This window comes from Callorhinchus milii, unplaced genomic scaffold (genome assembly GCF_018977255.1).
Source record: "Callorhinchus milii isolate IMCB2004 unplaced genomic scaffold, IMCB_Cmil_1.0 Scaffold291, whole genome shotgun sequence".
Classification (NCBI taxonomy): domain Eukaryota; kingdom Metazoa; phylum Chordata; class Chondrichthyes; order Chimaeriformes; family Callorhinchidae; genus Callorhinchus; species Callorhinchus milii.
Window position 1 is genome coordinate 1,797 of NW_024705032.1, and position 21,354 is coordinate 23,150.

At 39.8% G+C, this 21,354-nt stretch overlaps 1 protein-coding gene across 1 annotated transcript in view; it reads right to left on the reverse strand.

Moving 5' to 3' along the window:
- Positions 1-3,141: 3,141 nt before the first annotated feature.
- Positions 3,142-21,354, reverse strand: part of LOC121851993 (nucleobindin-2-like) — a gene marked incomplete at its 3' end in the record, with an annotated part of 42,346 nt that continues 24,133 nt past the window's right edge. The window contains exons 7-10 of the mRNA XM_042346064.1: positions 20,003-20,135; positions 15,181-15,284; positions 11,258-11,443; positions 3,142-3,232 (exon numbers count right to left, since the gene is read on the reverse strand). Coding sequence (XP_042201998.1) covers positions 3,142-3,232; positions 11,258-11,443; positions 15,181-15,284; positions 20,003-20,135 — 514 coding nt within the window. The remainder of the gene's footprint in view (positions 3,233-11,257; positions 11,444-15,180; positions 15,285-20,002; positions 20,136-21,354) is intronic.

The window sequence follows — 21,354 nt, forward strand, 5'->3', positions numbered from 1 at the left end:
TGATGGTAATTATAGGTTGGATCGGAATCATAATTATGACAAAATCAAGCAAGGGTACTTTTGGAATGCTGAACTTAACATTGAAAAAGCAGCAGGTGAGTAAAGTAATCAGGGGACAAATGTAAATCAGGATCATGATGCTGATTTATAAGAAAAGAAAGTGGGCTTGTGACGGACATACAATGTGATAGGTGATGGATAAGATGAGTGATGAGCAGCCAAAGCAGAGATCACAACCAAGAGGGTGATCACCATGGCGATGGAGTAATTCGATCAACTTGTGCTAGTAACATTAATTGTGGCATCACAGGAACATAAGACGATGGCATGGAATGCGGAGGGCTTCATACAGCAGTGGTAGACCACATCTCATGGTGATGATAGTGATTTTTAAACAGGACCATCCCAAAAGCGTTTCACATCATAATTGAAATAACCTGCTGAGAGTGAGATAAAAGGCTTTCTAGAATAAAAGCAACATCTTCAAATTATTTAATTACAGCAGTAAATAAACTGAAGATTACAAAAATCTATCAATAAAAATATTCGTTGGCAAAATCCAGAAATATATCACTTTCTTCTTATATTATCATCACTTCATGTGCGAAATCTCCTGCTGTGTATGTTGTGATAAAATTATGATCCTACTGTGCATTCGCTTACCTCCCCCATAACGTTCACCGGATTATATTGTTAGTTGTTTGGAATTTCCATTGCGTTGCCTATGACACTTTGTCGACTAATCAAACCAAACCTTCCTTGCAGCTGCTGACCTTTAACTGACAGGGCCTGCACAGCATCTTGAGGGTAAACGTGGGCACACTCAATAAGATTATGGCAGTCAGTGATGGGCTGGAATCTTATCTCGGGGTCTACATACAAAAAATTGCCCCCCCCCCCATCTTTACTTGCCCCCTTAATAGCCACTGTAATTATGCATGGCCTCGTATCCTTACCATATCACAGCTGCGTGCAGTTTCACTAGGATCATGACAACAAACAAGCGCGCGTAAATTTCAATTGTGTGGCAACTCGTTAATTCTTGGGCCCTCTTGTCGAGGCTTAAATTACATCCCAGTGACTTGGGGAGTTGAAGAAACCCTTTTGAACTTCAACGGAAACGTGACGACGAGTTTGTGGACATGTGGGACAGATTTAAGCGGGCATTCTTTTATTCTCACAACAGCCTTAAAAACCTGACAGCCACCTGCAATACAGAAACATCTAAGCCAAACTATTTGCCGGTAAATTGTAGGGTTTTATCTGGCTTAGACCCAACATAGCCATTAGGAAAACGACATCTGGTATTACTCCTATTCGATCACTTTGGAAGGAGGCCGCAGCAGTGGACATTTTAAGATCGCAGGTCACACAGAAACTCAGTGCTCAAAGTAACTTTCCACCGGCCTGCGTCCCGGTGATTTATATGAAAAAGGTGTCCACAGGACACACTCCTGGTATTTAACATTAGGGCCCAGCACTGATTTCACAACCTGCACGTGCAATAATTTCTATTTGGCCGGTGGAAAGGGTACCTTTGAACAAGAATCATGCGCAATTAGTGCACTAAAATTACACAGGCAAGATCGTTTGAGAGTGACAAGCTGCCGCTTAAATTGTCAAATATAACAAGTACAAGAATTTGGTGCTTTGTTACGATCATTCAATAACATAATATTTAGAAAGTCTGCTTGCATTACTGCATTCAATTTGGCATGCTGCAGTGATATGTATGGTTTGGGGTTTAGCGCTATGTTTACCTATGAATGGCACAATGGACAATGTTTATAACTTGCCCGTGCCTGATCTCAGAATTGCTAAATGACAGCTCCAGTTTATAACACGAAATTCAACGAATTTCTTCATGGTGAGAGTTGCATGAAGAATGTTATATCGACACACAACATAATTCAAATAACAATCATAAATTAGTGGACTGGTCAGTCACCACAACGGATTACCAATTAATTGTAAGTGAAGAAAGTGGTACATTTGTGCCAGATTTCAAGTGGCAGATTTTGAAGCCAGTCGTTTCTTCGTTCAAATGCTCTGAAACATTGTTCCACAATTTAAACATGAACATTATCTATCAGTTTTAAAATACTACCAAAAGGGTCTCTGAATTCACTTAAGGTAAGCCATAATGATAAACTGCATGGCGACAGACGGTTATAATTTCCTTGGATGGGCCTCATTGAACACACAGATGTATTGCAACAGGGTGTTTGAAAATTCAGAGTCGTGCTGGCCTCATGGGCCATAAGTTGAAACCCCGATTGCTGTCATGGTCTTGTGGCTTTAGGCAAAGGGCTGTTATCACCCAGTAATGCCTGTATCTGAGCTGATAATGACCCTCTCTCATGGGTGGGCAGATAGGTGTCTCAGAGATAACCATTATTTGTGCACTTTCAGCAACAGACACAATCTGCTCACTGGGGGATATATTAATAAACTGCTGGAGTAGCAACATATAAATGCACTGTGCTTGAAGTGTGACTATTTGTTTGTGATAATATTTTTAATTAAATTAATGGCAGAGACATTTTTAGAAAGACCGCTGAAACATTCCATTGTGTTTAGTAAAATGGGAAAAATTATTTTGCTTCTTTTTTTCTATAAGTGCAGGCACTTAACGTTATTGTTGACATATGGAAGTATTTTAGACCATGGGTGACAGCTATTGTTATGTTAAACACGTAAAAAAATCATTTCACTGTAAACACAACAAAAAGGCATTATTTTTTATACCATATTACTCACTGAACTACATCTATACTTTTAACTAGGTATATAAACATATAACATTTTAAAACTGCCACTATAAGTCATCTATAAAAAAATAAAAAAATGCCTCCATTATTTGCAAAAGTTGTTATGCGCAACGCCGTAAAAGGTACATTTCACTGTTTTCGTTTAGAGTTTTAAACTACCGTAATACCAATTGTGTCCAATACACCTTTGATTATGGTTGCCCAAGTTAAAAAGAAAGCACCCCCATCTTTAGCACAGTGCAAAGGCAAGGTAAGACTAGTTGAATCAAACAAATGCAACCGGTTAAAATAATTCCACTTCCAGTGCGATATGTATAGGTATGTTGTAACTACCCACAGCGACAGGTTTGAGTGATATCTTGACACTCACCGTGCAGTTTAAAGAACGTCTTGGGCTCAAACTGCTCCGGGTCCAACCCATCGCTTTCCTCCCAAACCTCCTGAAGCTGGTCTTTACTCCCCTGTGCACAAACACGGCCGACAACACAGTTGGGTCAACATTGATCTACGAGTAATGTTCCACACGCACCACTGAACTACCACCAATGTTCCACGACGAGACAGAAATTGATGACAGTGGATCAGTGATTGAACATGCAGATGGACAATGGATGAGGTCATGGACATGTGCAAAAAATACAATGAACGTTTTCTAAGATTCTTGTGTACAATGTGATGGTGTGAAAGTTAAGTTTTGGCACTTCTAATAAAAAACACACAATGTCGAAAACTTTAAGGTGGGGTGGTGTTGAAAGGAAGGTTTTCACAAGTCAAGCTGCAGTACTGATGTAAGGGTATGTTCACAGGCGAGTTCCCTTTCATTCAGCAGCAGATAGGAACCTGACCCAGCATGCATGATCTACCAATGCATTCTCATGTTGAAGGCTGCAACCACAGCTATTTATTTCATGACAGTATAAACAGCACAATGTTTTTTCACGTGGCAGATTTATTGCACTGTGTGTTGCTTTATTTGTATGATGATGGACCTTGTACCATCCGGACATAAAATGTTAATGCAATTAAACTTCTTTCTTTAGAAACAGGTGAAAAACTGTCGCAATATTGCAAACAATTAACTTATGACAGTCAATTTATTTGAGATGTCATGATGATTAATGTCCTAGGTGTTTTAGTTGGCCATTTGTAAATTGGCATAAAAACAAGTTGTATGGCCTGAACATCCATGAGGTTTAATTTGGAAAATGAAGGAAATAGACATGCCATGCCTGGGCAAAGTGGCTCACTGTCAATGACCAAGGCTGTCCAAGCCATCTTTTATCCAGCGGTGATAGCTTTGGCCTGAAATGTAAAATGAGTTCCACCCACAATGCCATGCATCAAGACCATTTGTGTAGACAGTTACCATAGGCACAGCTCTCCTTCCAGAATTAAACACACTGGCAGTGTTACAAGTCCAGCTGTATAATGTGGAGTGCAAACCACTCTGTGCCCGTTGAAAGAATGCAGTAATAAATGTCCCCCTATGGTATTTTAAACCATGCTACTTAAGAGCAATTCAGGCCGCATTCTGTACAGGATAAAATAGGTCTGTAATCTTTAAAATGAAAGAGTAAAAAGTATTTTCTTTCCAATGGCAGAGTGAATGGCTTGGTCTTAAACACTGGCTCCAAGTGAAATAAATACCAAGGGTGTTCTGGTTCTTTTTTATGTTCGTAAATCCCTATTATCAATGTATGGTTATGGTAATCTCGACACATTGAACGGTATGTGTGGTGTGTATATTTTAATGGCCAATTTAACTGTTCAGGCTACATTAAACGACAATCATTGGGGGCTTTTGGCCTCAATACTCATTAAAGTAAAGCACTCCTATTTGATAGGTTCCAGATTATATCGCTGCAATTAAATGGTTGCCAGAGAATAATAATCACACGATGTGCCATGCATACCTTTTGAAGGGGACAATAAACATTGTTTACGATGTGATCCTAATGGTGCAGATGATCACATGTCGAAGTTGATCGGACAGATAATACATTATTCAACTGTATGTCAGCTCATCTTATCAAATGGAAATACAAGTCAAGCTAACTTGTTTTTTCAAAAATCAAGTGGTTTGTAGCACTACTCATCTCTAGACACAACACTGACTGTTAAGGAAAGTGGTGGCTGAGCCAGAAGTGATGATGGCCAATGGCTGCAACTGGTGACGCCATGGCAGTCAAACGAGCGTACGACCATATTGGGATGGAATGATGACATCATCTCAAGGTACAGAAGCGAGAATTATTCTAGCATGGCAATATTGTGGGGATACATCTGGGGTGGGGTGATGATATGAACTGAGGCGTATTAGTAAAAAAAATTGTTGGCGCTGCAAAACAGACATGCCTAAAATACAAATGCTTCACTTCCATTGCTTATATCGGTGGGTCCTATGTGTACCTTAGAGCCAGATTAACTTGTATTTGAAAATTGTAATATTATACATTCTTTTCTTGAATAACATTCTAGTCTCCCCGACAAAATGGACGTGGCAAACCAACATAGGGAGACGACTGCCCAGCAACAGGGTTGCCTGAATGTTGTTGATTTTTGATGAAGTGGCATTTGTAAGCATTTTTTAAGTTTATTTATTTATATGCTTTCATAAATTGAGCAAGGCTATGAGTATCATTTGACTATGACGTCACTTGCAACACAGTAATTTGTTTAAAGTTAAAAAAATACATTTTGCATATAAGCTTGGCCATGTCTATTGGAACAAGCTGCACATTATCAAAAGCGATTATCAAAAACACAAATCGAACAAGCTCTTCCTTTCCCTAAACTTGTTTGAACCGAACGTTATTTTAAGCAACATTGCGTCAACACCTCAAATAAAAACGCTGCAAAAATCAGACCGAACTTCCTACGAGCCTTTGATTAGAAATTACAGAAACAGATTGTGTTTTGTGGCAGCCTGGCAGGCGCTGCGTGCATTTCACCACCGGTGTCTGGAAACTGGCAGCAGAAACTGTAATTTCATCGCTGGCTTAATATTGTACAGTGTCAATTTACACGCCACGTGTACAGGAACGCACAGCTCACCGTGTGTGTTATCATGGCGTGAAAGCATAAAAGAGCTCCGTGGCAGGTTTTAAATTGGGCACTAAAGTACAGAAAATATACTACCACTGCTCAGTATCTGTACATAGAACATGTCGGTATAGAATTTGAGCCGAGTACTCAGTATTAATGACTTGTTTTATCAATCGTATGTGCGAATGTATGATTATGTTCGTGTGCGTGGGTTGTGTGGAGGGAGACTGTGTGAGAGAAGAGAAAGAATGAGTAGCAGTGCCATAGTCAATCGCACACTGCACTGTGATCCTAATGATCCAGATTCAATTCCTTTCTATGCACGTCAACAGTGGCAAGTGGTACCTGGACCTGAATAAATACTGTAAGCAGACAATACTCACATATTCCTTGGGTCTTTTGGTAAAGTCACGTAAATAGGTTAAAAGAAAATCCCAAAATAACAAAAAACTACGACCTTTCGATCGCAACACAAGCGGTCGTCATCAGGAAGACCCAAAGAATATGAATTCCTGCAGTCACGAAAGCTTTAAGTCAAAATGCTCACATACTTGTCCCTCCATATATACCTATTCTATCAGTCACATCGCTATTGGTTCACACATACATAAACTCAGCCTTGAACACCAGGTGAACACTTGCACGGAAAGACACAGGGGCACACAAACCTTAGCAGCTGCTTGCCAATAGCATATTTCCCGTGAGGATATTACTCCTCTGTATGTACGTATGTTGAACTTCTTTAGTACCATACGTAGACAACAAAATAAACGAATAATGGAGTTCTATAAAAATGAGTTTTAAAACTAGATTTCAAAGTGCATAGCTCCAGTGGATTCTTAACATCGGAAGGAAGAGCGTTCCAGATGGCCGCAAAAGCGCACTTGAACGCGCGTGCGATGCAGGACCATCTTTGTTCGATGGCTAGCCACAAGCCGCTGTGAGGATGAGTGTAGTTCTAGATTTGAAGCTTTCGTGACTGCAAGGATCCATACTTTTTGGTTTTTTCGGTAATGTCACGTAGGTAAAAAATTAAATAAATTAAAATGAAAACAACTAAATTAAATCACGACATTTCACTACAGCAATTTTGCTTTGTCCGATGGCTAGCCAAAATTCCTTTGTTTCACGAGGGTGTATATTCTATATTAACATTTTTTTAATTGTTTTTAAGTCTCATCTTAATGTAGGAATTAAATTCCGAGAGTGTTTGACCACTTAAATTACGTACACACTATGCGTATGCTGTACGAAACGTACGTAATGTCACCACCGACAACACATGTACTGGGAATACGGTCAAGTATTTCATATTTTTGTCGCCAGCTCTTGTAATGAGTTCAAGTGAGAGCACACAGGTTTTTGCTGGAGCTGTTCTGTAAACAGTAGCCGGGACGTGACAGAATGTGCACTTAAGCAGGTGTCGTACAGAAGGGAGGGCTGGCGACAGGAGGGCTCCTGCCATCCTCCTGGAAAGAGCCCTCAAGCCCAACGAAGACCTGACACGCGCTTGCCCTCACGTACCCACGAATGGCATTTTAAGTAACAAATGGCATCCGATGTAATTTAGTTAACGAAGCCACTAATAGCATTTGTTCATCCTCCCTACCAACCTTAATATGCCTTCGCTAATATGAATACACTATTGTTGGTACTGAAATTTAATCCTCTAAAAGGTAACAATGTTTGAATGTACACTTCGAACTAAATAGTTTCTAGTAATTTTTGTATTACTTTAGTAGAAATACATGTTAATTCTGATTTATATTTTGTTTTTTTTCTGACTTTATGTGAACGAAAAGACACAAATTCACCTGTTTTCTCAATGAAAATAGGTCAATTTCAAAGTATCACTATCCTGGTCACAAAAGCAAAGTTTGTGGGGAATAATAGGCACTTTCTGTACTTTTGAGGCATAAGCAATTCGGAAATAGCACTTATTACCCAGGAACAAAAAACAATTTTTGTTACACAGTGTAAGCAATCTCACTGCCTGAAGAACGCATGTTATTTTTTAATCACGGTTGCGGAGCAGAGGCCCCAAAGGCCAACAATGCCAAGTAGTCAACAACAAACAGCACGTCTAAAGCTTTAATAGATGAGAGTTAATACATTTCTTTGAGCAAGGTTGTACGAACTTGGGAAACATGATGGGCAAGGGATTCCAAAGTCAAGCAGCGAGAGCAAAGAAGCAAAGAGAGAAGTGTCGTGACCTGCAGTGGAGGCGATTGAGCACAGTATGAATGAGGTGCAACACAACAATCAGTCTGGTAAGAAATCAACAAGCAAAGTTCATAGTAAAAATAATCATGGTAGCAGCGATAGAAAAGCAATGAGGAGGCGCCTGTCCACTGGTTAGCGTGTTACTGGAGTGAATCAGCAAGTGCCGGAACCATAAATTATTCCGACTGCTTCACGTTGCATTTTCTATCAAGTGCAGCACGTAGGAGCAGAACACTCAACTCCAGATATGTCCAGTGATCCAACTTGTGTTTTGATGTGAAAATTGGCCAATTTGTACATGTAGCCGACTGGTTATGATAGTAACACAGAGAAAACACACGGCGCGGTCAATTTTAGTCTTGACACATTCGTGGTGTAAAAAAACATAAGCAATACTTTAACATCGAATGTATTCACACCTGTAAGTACAACATTTTGGTTCCATTATTGCAGTAAGTTGAGTGGGGGGAAAAAAAATCTAACAATTAGGCAGGACCTCAAGGCACGAGCATTTTCCTATTATCAGGGAAGCGAACACAAAAGTGCGTTTCAGAAAGGGAGAAAAAAATGGTTAACATGGAGTACGGGCCAGCAACAGCAATGCAATCTTCTGAGAACTTGCTAAAAATATCTGGTTAACAACACATAATACTGGATATTTTCTAGGCAATTACCTAGCTTTAAAATATCCCCGGGGTTACGATGGTTGAGTGCTCCGTTGCGTGACAATTTGCACACTGAATGAGAACCACTGTGTTTTGTTCTCTTTATAATAATGATACCAGAGTGGCTGGTTGATCAACATTCAGCCTCTTCCACACTCCGAGTGCTGTTTGTGCGACATGGATCTGAACTCTTTCGCGTGGTATAGAGGAGGTTGTGTGTTCGTGGCTTCGATTCCCAATCCTGACGTCTGTATATTTGGTGTTTGCATGTTCTCCCTATGGTTGCATGGATTTTTTTTACGGGTCCTCGAGTTTTTCCCTCCACATTTAGAATCATGCGTTTAGAACATTTGGCTGCTTCAAATTTCCACGTGACAAACGACTTCGTTCAGCTATCATTTATGGCCAGGTCGCTTCTGAAAAAGAGCTTCATAGCTCAGTGGGACTTATTTGGTAAAATAAAAAATATAGTTCATAGTTTTATCATATACAAGTGGACATTGTCTGTCTCCACATGACATCCCTCCATATGCGCTTGTCAAACTAAGTGGATGTGGCATGCTTTGACATTTTTGCAGGCTGACACCAATGTAAAATGTTATTTTATAATTTACCGTTTCGTGTTTAACGAGGCGATTCTAAACATGAGACAGAGTACATCGCAGATAAGCTTAATAAAGGATAACAGTGATAAAGTAGAGACTAAATTCAACATGAAATGTGCACCATCCCATTGCTAATGTAAAACACTGCGAATAATTGATGTCAGTGATGAAAATGTGTTTTTCATGTTTATACTTATTAACTAATCACACATATATAGCAATTACATTGCAAAGCATCTAGTTGTAGATACTGTGCAAAACATTTCCATTCTGTCTCTCCAAGTTACAGCAGGGTCCACATCATATTGGCAAATGACTCGCAAAGAAAAAGCACACGGATTCACCTGCAATCATTCAAGTGTCTATTTTGATAGAGCCTATGTGCTTTGCTTTCAATAAACATGTTTGAATGTCTTTTCAAAAAAACTGAATTAGAAAATGATTTGATATCAAGGGACAGGGAATTACAAAAATTCGTATTCGTAAAAGGAATGTGGAGCCAAGATCTTTAATCTTCGAGTGAGACACTTCATGACACACACGATGTGATGATTACTAAGGCACAGCAGGTTAGTAATGACAGAAAGTTTCACTTTAATAATTAAGAGTTGAGCCATGCCAGATGCTAAAGCAAAACAAAGAATGCTGGACCCCATGATTAGTGACAATAAGCCGATTGTGGAAGTGAGCGCAATGTGTGGTGGCATGTCTGAACTCAGTGACACCCTCAATGGAGGTTTAAAATAAGTATAACCCATAAAAACAAAGTTTTTCACTATAAATCCTTTATATGCGTGGCGGCTAGAGTCCTCTCGTCCTCTGGCTTGAGATGGCTGCCACCAATGGGTCAGATGATTGCATTGCACCATTAAGCAATTGGTAATTAAATATAATATTTTTGTCCTAAAAAGTGTAAAATTTTGGAAAAAAATTTTCACGAACATTAATTGTCACGCACAACGAGTATGTGTGGAAAATGTCAGCTCGATTGGATCACGGGAAGTGGGTTAAAAAACGACCGAAAGATTTGCACGGTCCTAAGCAAGCAAGCAAACTTAATATAAAGGATTTAAAAACCCAACAGTAACATGGGTAATCCTACTGAAACCCCATGAACTGAGCAACTTCATGCGAATACTTTGGTGTGATGTATCCAATGTCTCATAAATAATATAGTTCAGCAACTTCCATTTGTAATCTACTTTGATCTTTGTAAAGCCTTAGTGGTAACAAGTGGTGTGATGCTAGCATTGTTCTGTGATATATATATATAGCCCATTCTAAGTATCATATGTTCTGTAGGAAACAAATGAATTAATGTTTTGTGCAGAGTTGTTGTTCACGATCCATACGGCCCAACAAAACGTCTTTCATTATTTGTATTGAAGGACAGACTAGTTGATTGATGAATAAGGGGCTTGTATGATTCACAGATGTATAGATTAGACCGAGCTGTTGATACTTCATGACGTAACAATTTTGTCAATATGGAATGTACCAATGTCAGAAGCTCTAAAAGCTAAAATTACAAGATGACTATAGAAAAAAAAACTCCATTCAATAACCAAAGACGTAATTCCTCACAATCTGGGTCACAATGTATATTCATACTGAAATGATGGATGTGTTATTGGATTACTGGATGGATAGATGAACAGGATGGCTTGGAAAATAAATAGAAAATGGTCGAAGACAGGTAAATGGACGTAAACGTGTCTCAATGGATGGAAGGTTAGAAGGACGGACATGCCAGAATAAGAATCATATTTATTTATATTGGAAGAATACGATGAGCTGCAAAGCTCTTTTTTCACAGACACATGGATGAACAGCTGAAAAGATGGATAGGTGAAAGGATAGAACAATAAATGAATGGAGAGACAGATGGATGGATGTGGAGAGAGAGGTATTTGTTTTTGTTTACATTGGTGCACAGAGGAGGCCGTACCGGGTGGTTGACCTTGGGGTGGTCCTTGTGCTTCTGCTTCATGTCAAGGAAGCGCTTCTCCTCCTCCTGCCGCCGCTCCTCATCCAGCGTCTTCAGAAACTCGCGGCGCTCATGCTCCTTGAGCATCTCGTAGCGCTTGAACTCCTCGTGCCGTGCCGCGTCGTAGTTTTCCAAATCCTTCGTTGCCTGGCAGGGGTCAGGGGTCGTTCGTTGGGGAGCAGGTATGAATTACATGTACATTTATTTGTTTACTAAGACAATGCTTTCATCAACACCGTTTTTTATTCATTATTTTAATGAGCTAAATTATCTATTCAGAGCTATCGCATCATCCAGTGCATCAGAGAATGACCCGTAGAAGCAGAACTGACAGAAGGTATTTTGAGATGCCTAAAACTGACATTTTTAATCCCCACGTTAGGGATACACTTTGCCACGCCACCTGATATGGAGAAATTCCCATCGCGTGACATTCAAACTGATATATTTTTTTCATTCGCAGAACTGAAATTTATCCAAAGTATGTCAAAAGCCGTATGCAATTTGATATATTTTTTTGTACGGATATTTATGGCCAGGCTGAAAGCATCAAATCACTACACTTGACAACTCGTTTAATCAAGAGTTGGTACAAATTTAAACATGAGCGTTGGGTATCCACCCAGGGCCTCAGCAGTACCGGCTCAAAGTGATCCGACCCAAAAGCCACCCATCCATCTATGAGCACCACTTTGGTAAGATTTTCCATCGCTTGAAGCTGTCACTGAAAATGCACGACAGCCATATTTTTAACGGCCGCCATCCATTGTGCGTATGTGTTTACCTCACTTCTCCCATGCAAAAAGAACATCGCAGTCGCGCCAGGCTATAAATTATATTATTTCAATGATTACTAGAGCTCCATTGTGTTGAATAGCAGCTGCACCTGTGAAGAGGCTTATTTTTGGATCAATTTCTTTAAACATACACAAGCCTGCTTAAGTGACGTCAATCACCAGACAAATGAGGAAAAAAACCTACATTTTCCTCAGAGTTTTGGACAATGCCAGGGCTCTGTGGGCCCTGCTTAAGCCAAAGAGGGGAAACAGACGGAGACATAAAACTGCCACAGGCTAGAATAGTCGCTGGGTGTGACTGGAAAGATATTAAGAACGTGAACTTTAAAGTTGCTGATGGACACAGCAAAGTCAAAGAGTTAGGGAAATGGCAGGTTGACTCAGGAGTCAATATTTAAATACACACACGTTTCCTGCATTTATAGACCATTCCTTCCCTGAGACCCTAAACAAACAATGTCTTAAAACTTGTGGCACATTGTAAAGGGACATAAGAATGCATACTTATGGGTGTCATTGAAGATACTGTAACAATTTTGTAGATCATCATAATAATTTGATCACGGTGCAGTAGCTTTGTGATTAGAAGTTACATTCTGTTCATTTATATTTTAGTTCCTGTGAACACAATACGAGGGATTCTGGGAGATATATGCACCATCGTTCGATGTCATCAAAGGCTTTAACAAGCTACAACAGCTGCACAATAGCACTCATGTGTAGCCTGCATTACCAAAGACAACCATTCATAACTCTTCATGGGTAAACCCAGGCAGCTGTTGACAGATGTCATCCTTATTTACTTAGTTCCATCAAGGTAGTACAATTAGGAGTGTCGGATAGCATGAAGTTCTCACAGTAAGCCTTAAAAACCAAAGTTTTCCAGTCCTTACCCCATTTAATACACATATGTGTTGCCTTAATGAAAAAGTACTATGGGTACATCATTGTTAAACCCACAGCACATGCTATCCTTCAGAAGGAGATGTTCTGTCTGGTGCTGTGTGGATATACAACATTCAATAAATTGTGTGTGTGGGTAGGTTATGGCCTGATGTTCCTTTAAATAACTCATTGGACAGATACTCATGCTTAGCTTAACGAAAATGCTGAAACAAACAATACATCTCCACGAGGGAGGTACACACAGCTCCTTTGTGGAGATGTACTGTTTGGAGAAATAATAAAATAATATGGTTTTCCACAGAGCTGCAACGTATTTGATAAGTATCTTGTGTTTGAAGACGTAAGACTTAAAAACCTAATTTAAAAAACTTTCAGGAGAAATTTAGAAAAGGTATTTAAAAGGCCATAAATGAGAGGATTTTGAAAGTCTCAATTAATAGCGTAATTTTTCCTTAAAATTACTGTAAATATTAAGGCATTTTACGCTAAAAACAAAATAATTCACCATCGAAAATAATTCCAGATCATCAAAGTAAACGTACACTTCACAAACAAACATCGCTCAAGTACATCAAAAGAACATCGGTCTTTGTGAACTTAAACTAAATAACTCTGCGGCGTGAAATAAGGCGTCAACCATAACAAACAACTGAAATGGGTCATGTTGCAATGAACCGAGTAAATGAAGCCAGATTGGCGGAGAAAAGCTAATTCTTTCCGCACACGAAGAAATGGAAATTTATCCCAATTTTAAAGGATCCAGCAAAGCATAACTTCTGCTCAAGCATTAAAAAAAACATTCTCAACCACTTCAAACCGACTAAATGAACATTGGCCAAACACCAGTGACAAGCAGACAAATACACTATTAAGAACTATTTCTTAGAGGTTTATGTACAGATGCATTATTGCACTTCCCCATATTAAAGCTATATTTATGTTTAAAAAAATCATGGGAATCTTTCAGTGACTGAGAGTTCTTAAAAATAACTCCATAAATTATAGCATTGTAAAAGGAACATGCAATCTGCTGGATCATTGGAAAGCAACATGGCATGGGACTATCTGATTGTATGTCTATTCGTAGAGGTCTGAGGGGGCCTCAAAGCCTCAGTAGGTACCACCTTAGATGTCCACCAACCTCAGCCGGACAGAATGCTCGATGTATTGATGGCTTTCTAGGCTTTCCTTAACGTTACGCTGCCAAATAGACGTGACCACTCTTGTACCCATGCACATCTCCCTGCCCTCTGAGTTTCCAAATAAGCCGCCATGACTCTGACAGAATGATGAATCACTACCCAAATTCTTACATTAAAGTAGAGAAATCATGGTGTGCAATGTGCAGCCAATTTTTGGTATTTGCTTTTGTGACCTTTCATTTTTTTAAGTGTGTTCTTTTTTTGTATTTGCTTTTGTGACCTTTCATTTTTAAAGTGTGTTATTTTTTTCCAGACCAACTTACACCGGCTTGTTACAAGACGCCTCATTCTCTGGAAAAATAAAGCTAAGTAATAATGGAAGAATCATCATTTCTCTAATTGGCAATGAAGTACAATTTAATGCATACACAATGTGCAGTTAAAGTATGATAGAGAGTTGCATTCATTGCTCAGACATGGCCTGCAAGCCAGGAATCATTAATCTCCCTTTGTAAGTTTAAACTAGGGCTGTGTGACACAGTCAGTAGAGTCCAGTACAGATCTCATCGACACATGCAATGCCACTCGCTGAATAAAGAGCTATGAGCCCATTTCATGTGACAGCACTGGTATCCAGTTAGCATGTAACAATGATTTTATTCATTATTTAACATCGATTCTTATATGCACAATATGTGCATTGATTTGCGTGTGTGAGAATTTATTCTTTAAGATATTCATAAATCATATTCTACCTCTAAATGTATGCTAATGGGGAAAACCAAGATGAGCAAATAACATTTTTGTAATTTTTTTTATAAGATTGAACCGTGATAAAAAAGTATTAATTCTTGAATCCAAAAGCGATTCTAAATCGTGACATTCCAATGAATCCCTGAGCAGCGCAGAGATTCATTACATGCCTAGAATCCAGTACACATCTAGACTTGGCTGCAGACTGTTGGCATGTTAAAGGTTGAATGCCACTGTGAATGTGTGCTACGAAGTAGTAAATATCATGCAGTGGTGTGGGGCATACGGTCTTGATGAGCTTTTCCAGGTCCTGAGGCTCGAAGCTGTGTGGGTTGTTGTGGTCCAGATGCTCAAACTGCTTCAGCAAAGACTGGTGATCCATACGCAGGTCTATGTTGCGGAGGAAACACAGCGGTGGGTTAATGTCAGAGCAATGGCATCAAAGGGGTAAGGTCAGCTCCACAATCTCTTGCCACTGCAGCAGAACGCCTGCCACTTTTCAAGGGGCATTTGACTCCCCGCTGTCCATTCCAGAGGGATTGAGAGAGCATGGTTTACCGGTACACTTTACCCCACCTCAAGAAATCAATCAATCCAGCTTATTGGCGAGACAAAGTTTGTGAATGAACAAGTCTCCCCAACATTTCATTTACAAAAAAAATATTTTACCAGGAAAGGCCCACTCACGATATAGCTTTTTTCAGAAGCGACCTGGTCACAAATGATAGCTCAACAAAGTGGCTTATCACGTGGAAATTTATAGCAGCTAAATACTCTAAACACATGTTTCTAAATGTGGAGGGGAAAAAGCGGAAGACCGGGAGAAAACTCCACGCACCCACGGGGAGAACACGCACACTCCAAATATACAGGCGTCAGGGTCAGGATCGAACACACAACCTCCTTCCTGCATACCAGGCAGGGAGTTAACATCTCGCCACCGTACCCTGAATAACAATTTAATAGTAATGCACTTTATATATCTGATACTGTTCACTTAAACATGAACACAGTCATGTAAAAATGAAGGCGAGTAGGTTCACCATTTAGAAAGTCTGCTGGAGTGGATGGTCAGAGCATATACTCACCAATTATGCAGCCACAATGATCCGAATATAAAGTGCATGTTTTTCCCGACAGTTTTAATTCATGAGTCTCATGCACAGAATAAAAGTTTTGCAATATTTGTGTCTAATTTTAGGGAAAATTGAGTGACTGAGTCCTGAATAGAGATTACTTTATTAGGTTTCTAGAACGGGGCCTTAAGAAACATGCATAAATATTAACCGCATCTACAAAGGTTCTATTATTTTTCTTGAATTCATTTATGCTTTGTAAAAAGGGCACGAAGAAGGCCAGACGTTGACAGCTGCTCATGGCTAAATATATAACCCCATTTTAGTATTATATTAAAAACATTCCTCCCTACCTTCCTTGTATAAAAATGTTAGCATCCACTTTTGGTAAACAACTTTCACCAAATGAGATCAAGTGCCAATTTCAAGATTTAAATTACACGCTTTTCATCACACACTTGAGTAAACTTAAGCGGATATGCATTTCAAAAACCAATTTATAAATTTCAGAGAAGCAGGATTAACTCGCAACATAATACCTGAAAAATATTTACCTTCGATAAAAAAAAAAACATTACTTCAATTTAGGAGTAAACGTGTAAATGAACCAGAAAAATAAACTTGTGTTTCCCCAAATAAAAATTTCTACGACAAAATTTCATCAGAGCAGTTATACCAATCAAATGTTTGTGCTTGCATAAAATAGCCAAATATAATTAACTTTTGAAGCCAAAAGGGTATTATTTGTTGCCACGTCAGAATTTTTGTAGGTGGTGACTTTCTTTGTATGGATTTTTCCAATACCCCATGTGACTGCTGGACCAAAAGAGCCGCATTTGAATTAATGAAATTCTCTCTCGATGCTTCAGCCAATGTTCACATAAGCATCACCTGGGATTATATGATGTTTACTCAATAATGCACAATGTCTGAAAGAGCTCAAACTCTACACAGCTACTTTGGCTGAATATTCAGACGTGGTATTTGGAGAGTGAAGATAAAATGAGAGAGCCAGGCTTTAACATATGGCAAACATACCACTTCAAAAATCACAATTAAAATGTAACATCAATGTAGTACAACGTTTATAAACAGAAATGGTCAGGATTGGCCTGTGAATGTGATCTGGATTAAGTTTAACACCATAACTCACTGCCTATTGTATTTCCCCACGTGTGAATTATGCATTCATAATCAACGTTTTTGGGTTAAACTGAATTATGCATATTGTAGTAATTTGAGAGGCAGCTAACGTTTGGTTGGTTTAAAGTGTGGGTATCTCTACCACTCTCAGCTGAGAATGCAAGCGAAATCTCCCATGAGATTCCCATGAGATTTAGCTCAAAGTGAACTATTACCTTTATATATTTACCTAATACATCACTAGTTTACATTATTGGCACTATGTACAGGCATTTATATGTCCATCCCATTCATAAATCCTCTGCTGGATGATGGCCTCCCCACGACATGAGAGTCATGGGGTATTTTACCATACATGACCATTCTGGTCACTGTGAGTTGAAGACAGGGGATGCATATGTTGCGCAAAGTACAGTACAACAATGCATTGTGCTGCAATTCCCACTGCGGACAATGCAGGCCCACAGCAGCTGACAACATTTATTTTGAAGACTATGACCAAATCACCCAGAATGCAATAGATTTCAGATACGAAGCAGGGCTGAGCCTGGATGACACTTGGTTATCTACTGTTCATAAAAAACGGCCAAGGCATATGATTAATGTATATGTGCCCATCTAGTCTGGAAAAATCTAAGCCTAAAATCAAATCAAATTAACTATATGTGTACATGGGAATTCTATAAAAATAAATGTGCTGAATCAACTGCAGTGGTTCGTGAAAACATACAATTATGTCTGTGCAAGAAACACATCCTTTCTTTTCCATTCCTCTGTTGCAAATACAAAATGTTGGGGGGGAAAATACCTTGAAATTGTCTTTTTATATTAGATGAGGAATTGCAATATTGCATGATAAGTCGTTGTCTGCTAAAAGCAGGTCCTTGCTTATTTTTCGGAAAATAAATCATAAGAAATATAACTCTCAAATTATTCGAAGTACAACCCTTTTATGATATTACCGCATGGCATTCATGACATGCATGACCTGGCTTCAAAAGCCACACATGCACCATTGCTTAAAGGCAAAGCAAGCAAGGACCAACACCTCCCCCAAGGCAAACAAGTCACTGTGGCCGGGAACAGGCTGTGATGGATATCCCTAACAAATGTGCGGCCAATGACAACAGCGGCTAAGGATGAAGAATACTCATTGCATTACATTTCCAAAATAACTTAATTTAGAATATCAGTAACCTCCAGAGATCACACCCACCCTTTGCTTCGTAGAAAAGTGCCTTTTTATAAATAAGCAAAACAAGTGACCGAACAGCCCGTCTCGACGACCTTGTTGATTGAGATAACAAGGCTTTATTGTACTCATACCAAAACCTGAATTTGACGGGCTTGATGAAATAAACACATGATGTAAGTTATGCATCAATTACATGCAAGGGGATGAGTCATGGGTGCGGATCGTAGACATTGCCTCTTGTTCTTCTGATAAATTCTCGGTCAGCACAACTTGAATTTTTAGAGACTTGAGATAACTAGTCTGACTTAATAGCCACTGGATGGCCATCCTATACTGCTGTCCGACAGTGTAGGCATTCACTCACCCGATATCTATACATCGCAGAAATGTGTGATGCACTGACGCACTGAACAATCTCACATCATGCATTCCAAGGCAACACTGTGTTAACGAGAGCACACTACCGTTTGTGAATTCCTATTCCAAGTGAGTGCTCAACCTTTTGCCATGAGAATAAAGTGCTTGATTTTCTATGAAGCATCTAATTTACATTGTGGCATGCGAGCTACATGTAGAGGCAATGGTAGTGTGGTTGTCAATGTAGCTAAGACTCACACACTTGCTTTTCAATTTGTGTACACCACAAAAGGGAATGTTTATGAGAACTAGTTGGACAGTTAGGCGATGAGCAGGTTGCATGGGGTGGGGGTAAAACATGGCTACTTCCACATCTTCCAAGACACCAGGCCATCGGGGAAGAGTAGGCCAAAGGGCCCCCCTTGAGCTCCCTGGAGTGGAAGCCCTTCCACAAACAGTGACACTAACCTTGCTCGGAATTCAAACATGCTTCATTTTGCATAGCGGACCAGGAGGGCAAGTATTCATTCTGATTTGATGGCATTGTCTCCTGTAATGCAAGGCTAATGCTACTATGCTAAACCTATACCCTCATTACAAGGTGCAATATGAAACTAACGTTATCATGAACAATCCCTGTATGTTGAACATCTTTCGCACCGTACGGAGCCAACTGTGCTAATCGGATGTGCGGGGGAAGGACAATAAACTAAACACAAAAAGTAGTTCTCAAGAAATTAGTTTTCAATCTAGATTTAAAAGTGCATAGCTCCAATGGTTTTCTAATATCGGAAGGAAGAATATTCCAGATGACCGCAGAAGCACATCTGAAAGTGCGCGATACAGTGACCATCTTTGTTCGATGGCTAGTCACAAGCCGCTGTGAGGATGATTGTAATTCTAGATTTGAAGTTTTCATGACTGCAAGGATCCATACTTTTTGTTTTTTTCGGTAAAGTCACGTAGGTAAAAAATAAACTAAATTAAAACAACTCAATTAAATCACGACATTTCACTACAGCAATTTTGCTGTGGCTGTTCCACCTGAAGACGGAAGCTTGTGTTGCTTCCGAAACGTCGTGATTTAATTTAGTTGTTTCCATTTAATTTATTTATTTTTACCTACGTGACTTTACCAAAAAAAACTAAAAGGATGATTGCAGTTGCGTGATGGTTTATGCTCCTTGACGAAATCAGCAAGGTATTGTAGTTCATTTGTGGAAAGCATTTTGTGTGTGCCCAGTGCGACCTTAAAATGTATTCGTTCCTCAACCGGAAGCCAATGCGGCTCACTGGATGGACATGGTCGGATCAACAATAATGACAATAAAGCACACCTTTGCCTTGTGCCGCATCCATCTTGGCCTTGATGAGCATGCGCAGACGAGCCACCTCCTGCCTCTTGAGCTCATCAAGCTTGGAGCGCACGTTGTGGCTGACAAAGTCCAGCTCCTTGCTCAGGCGTCCGTTCTGCTCACCACACACACACAGCCAATATGAAGATATATACCCCTTTTCCTCTGACACATCCAAACCGAGCCAGTGTGTTAACTTCACGGTAAGGGTGGTTTTCCACTGGCTATTTGCCGTGCCTAGCCAAAAACCAACCGTGACACGCTGGCCTCACAAGACGTCTGAATCTATCTTGGGGCCAAGTAAGGCCAGGGCAAATGACTAATGATATGTGACCTAAATAAGTACACTGTGAGGACACAGCATCACCACCTCACCTACATACGCCTCAAAGCATTAATTTTGTGTGATACGAGTGGGATGGTTCGGTTTGTGTCGTAGAAAAACCTGGCACCTCCTGAGCTAGCTTGGCCCTGGCGTGGTTGTAGAGTAGGAAAGAGATGACATCGTCCTATATCGTGTAGGGATAAGTACTGCTAGCGAGCGCCTTTTAAGACTGGCACAGTGCACAATATTCATTTAAGGATGAGTTTATCGAGGTTTAGATAAAATTTTATCGTGATGTGTGTGGCCAGTAATCAATCCCAGGTCACCGAGTTCCTAGTAGAGTAAGTGAAGAACTGCACTCCTGTTAAGAAAAACACATGTATCCGAATGCATTCACAACCACAAATAAACAGAACAAAGGCAAATATCCCACAGTTAGTAACATGGAATGTTGGTACAAGCGCTGCTATCAAGCACGAGTTTGGCCAGTATGCCACAAACAAGAGTGGTGTAGTGAATACCTAGACCATATTTGTCTTAATGATGGTTACACACAACATGAGCTACCAATTAATTATAGGGTAAGTTGTGATTGCTATGATATGTTATCCCTAGTCAGGAATTGAACCATAGTTACTCGGTCATCACAAATGTGGAACAGTGTATTCATTATTGTTTAACCACTGATTTTCATCCACCCTGCACACACTCCCTCAAAAGACAAAGATCCTCCATAAAGTCTTTATCAGACTGTTTGGGCAAGTGCTGTTAGCGAGCACCTGTGAAAGCCAGCACGGCACACGAGGAGCTGGGTGGCCAGCACCACACCTGGCTGCCTTTGTCTCCCTGTGGGGATGTTTATACTTTGCACTAGGTACTCACACACACGTACATGCACGACAAACCTTTGGAAAACCTTTTAAAAATAATCTATAAGTGCAATAAGTGCAATGTACAACATTTGAGTTCACTTTAGACGTTCTGTTCAATCATTAAATGCACCAGATAG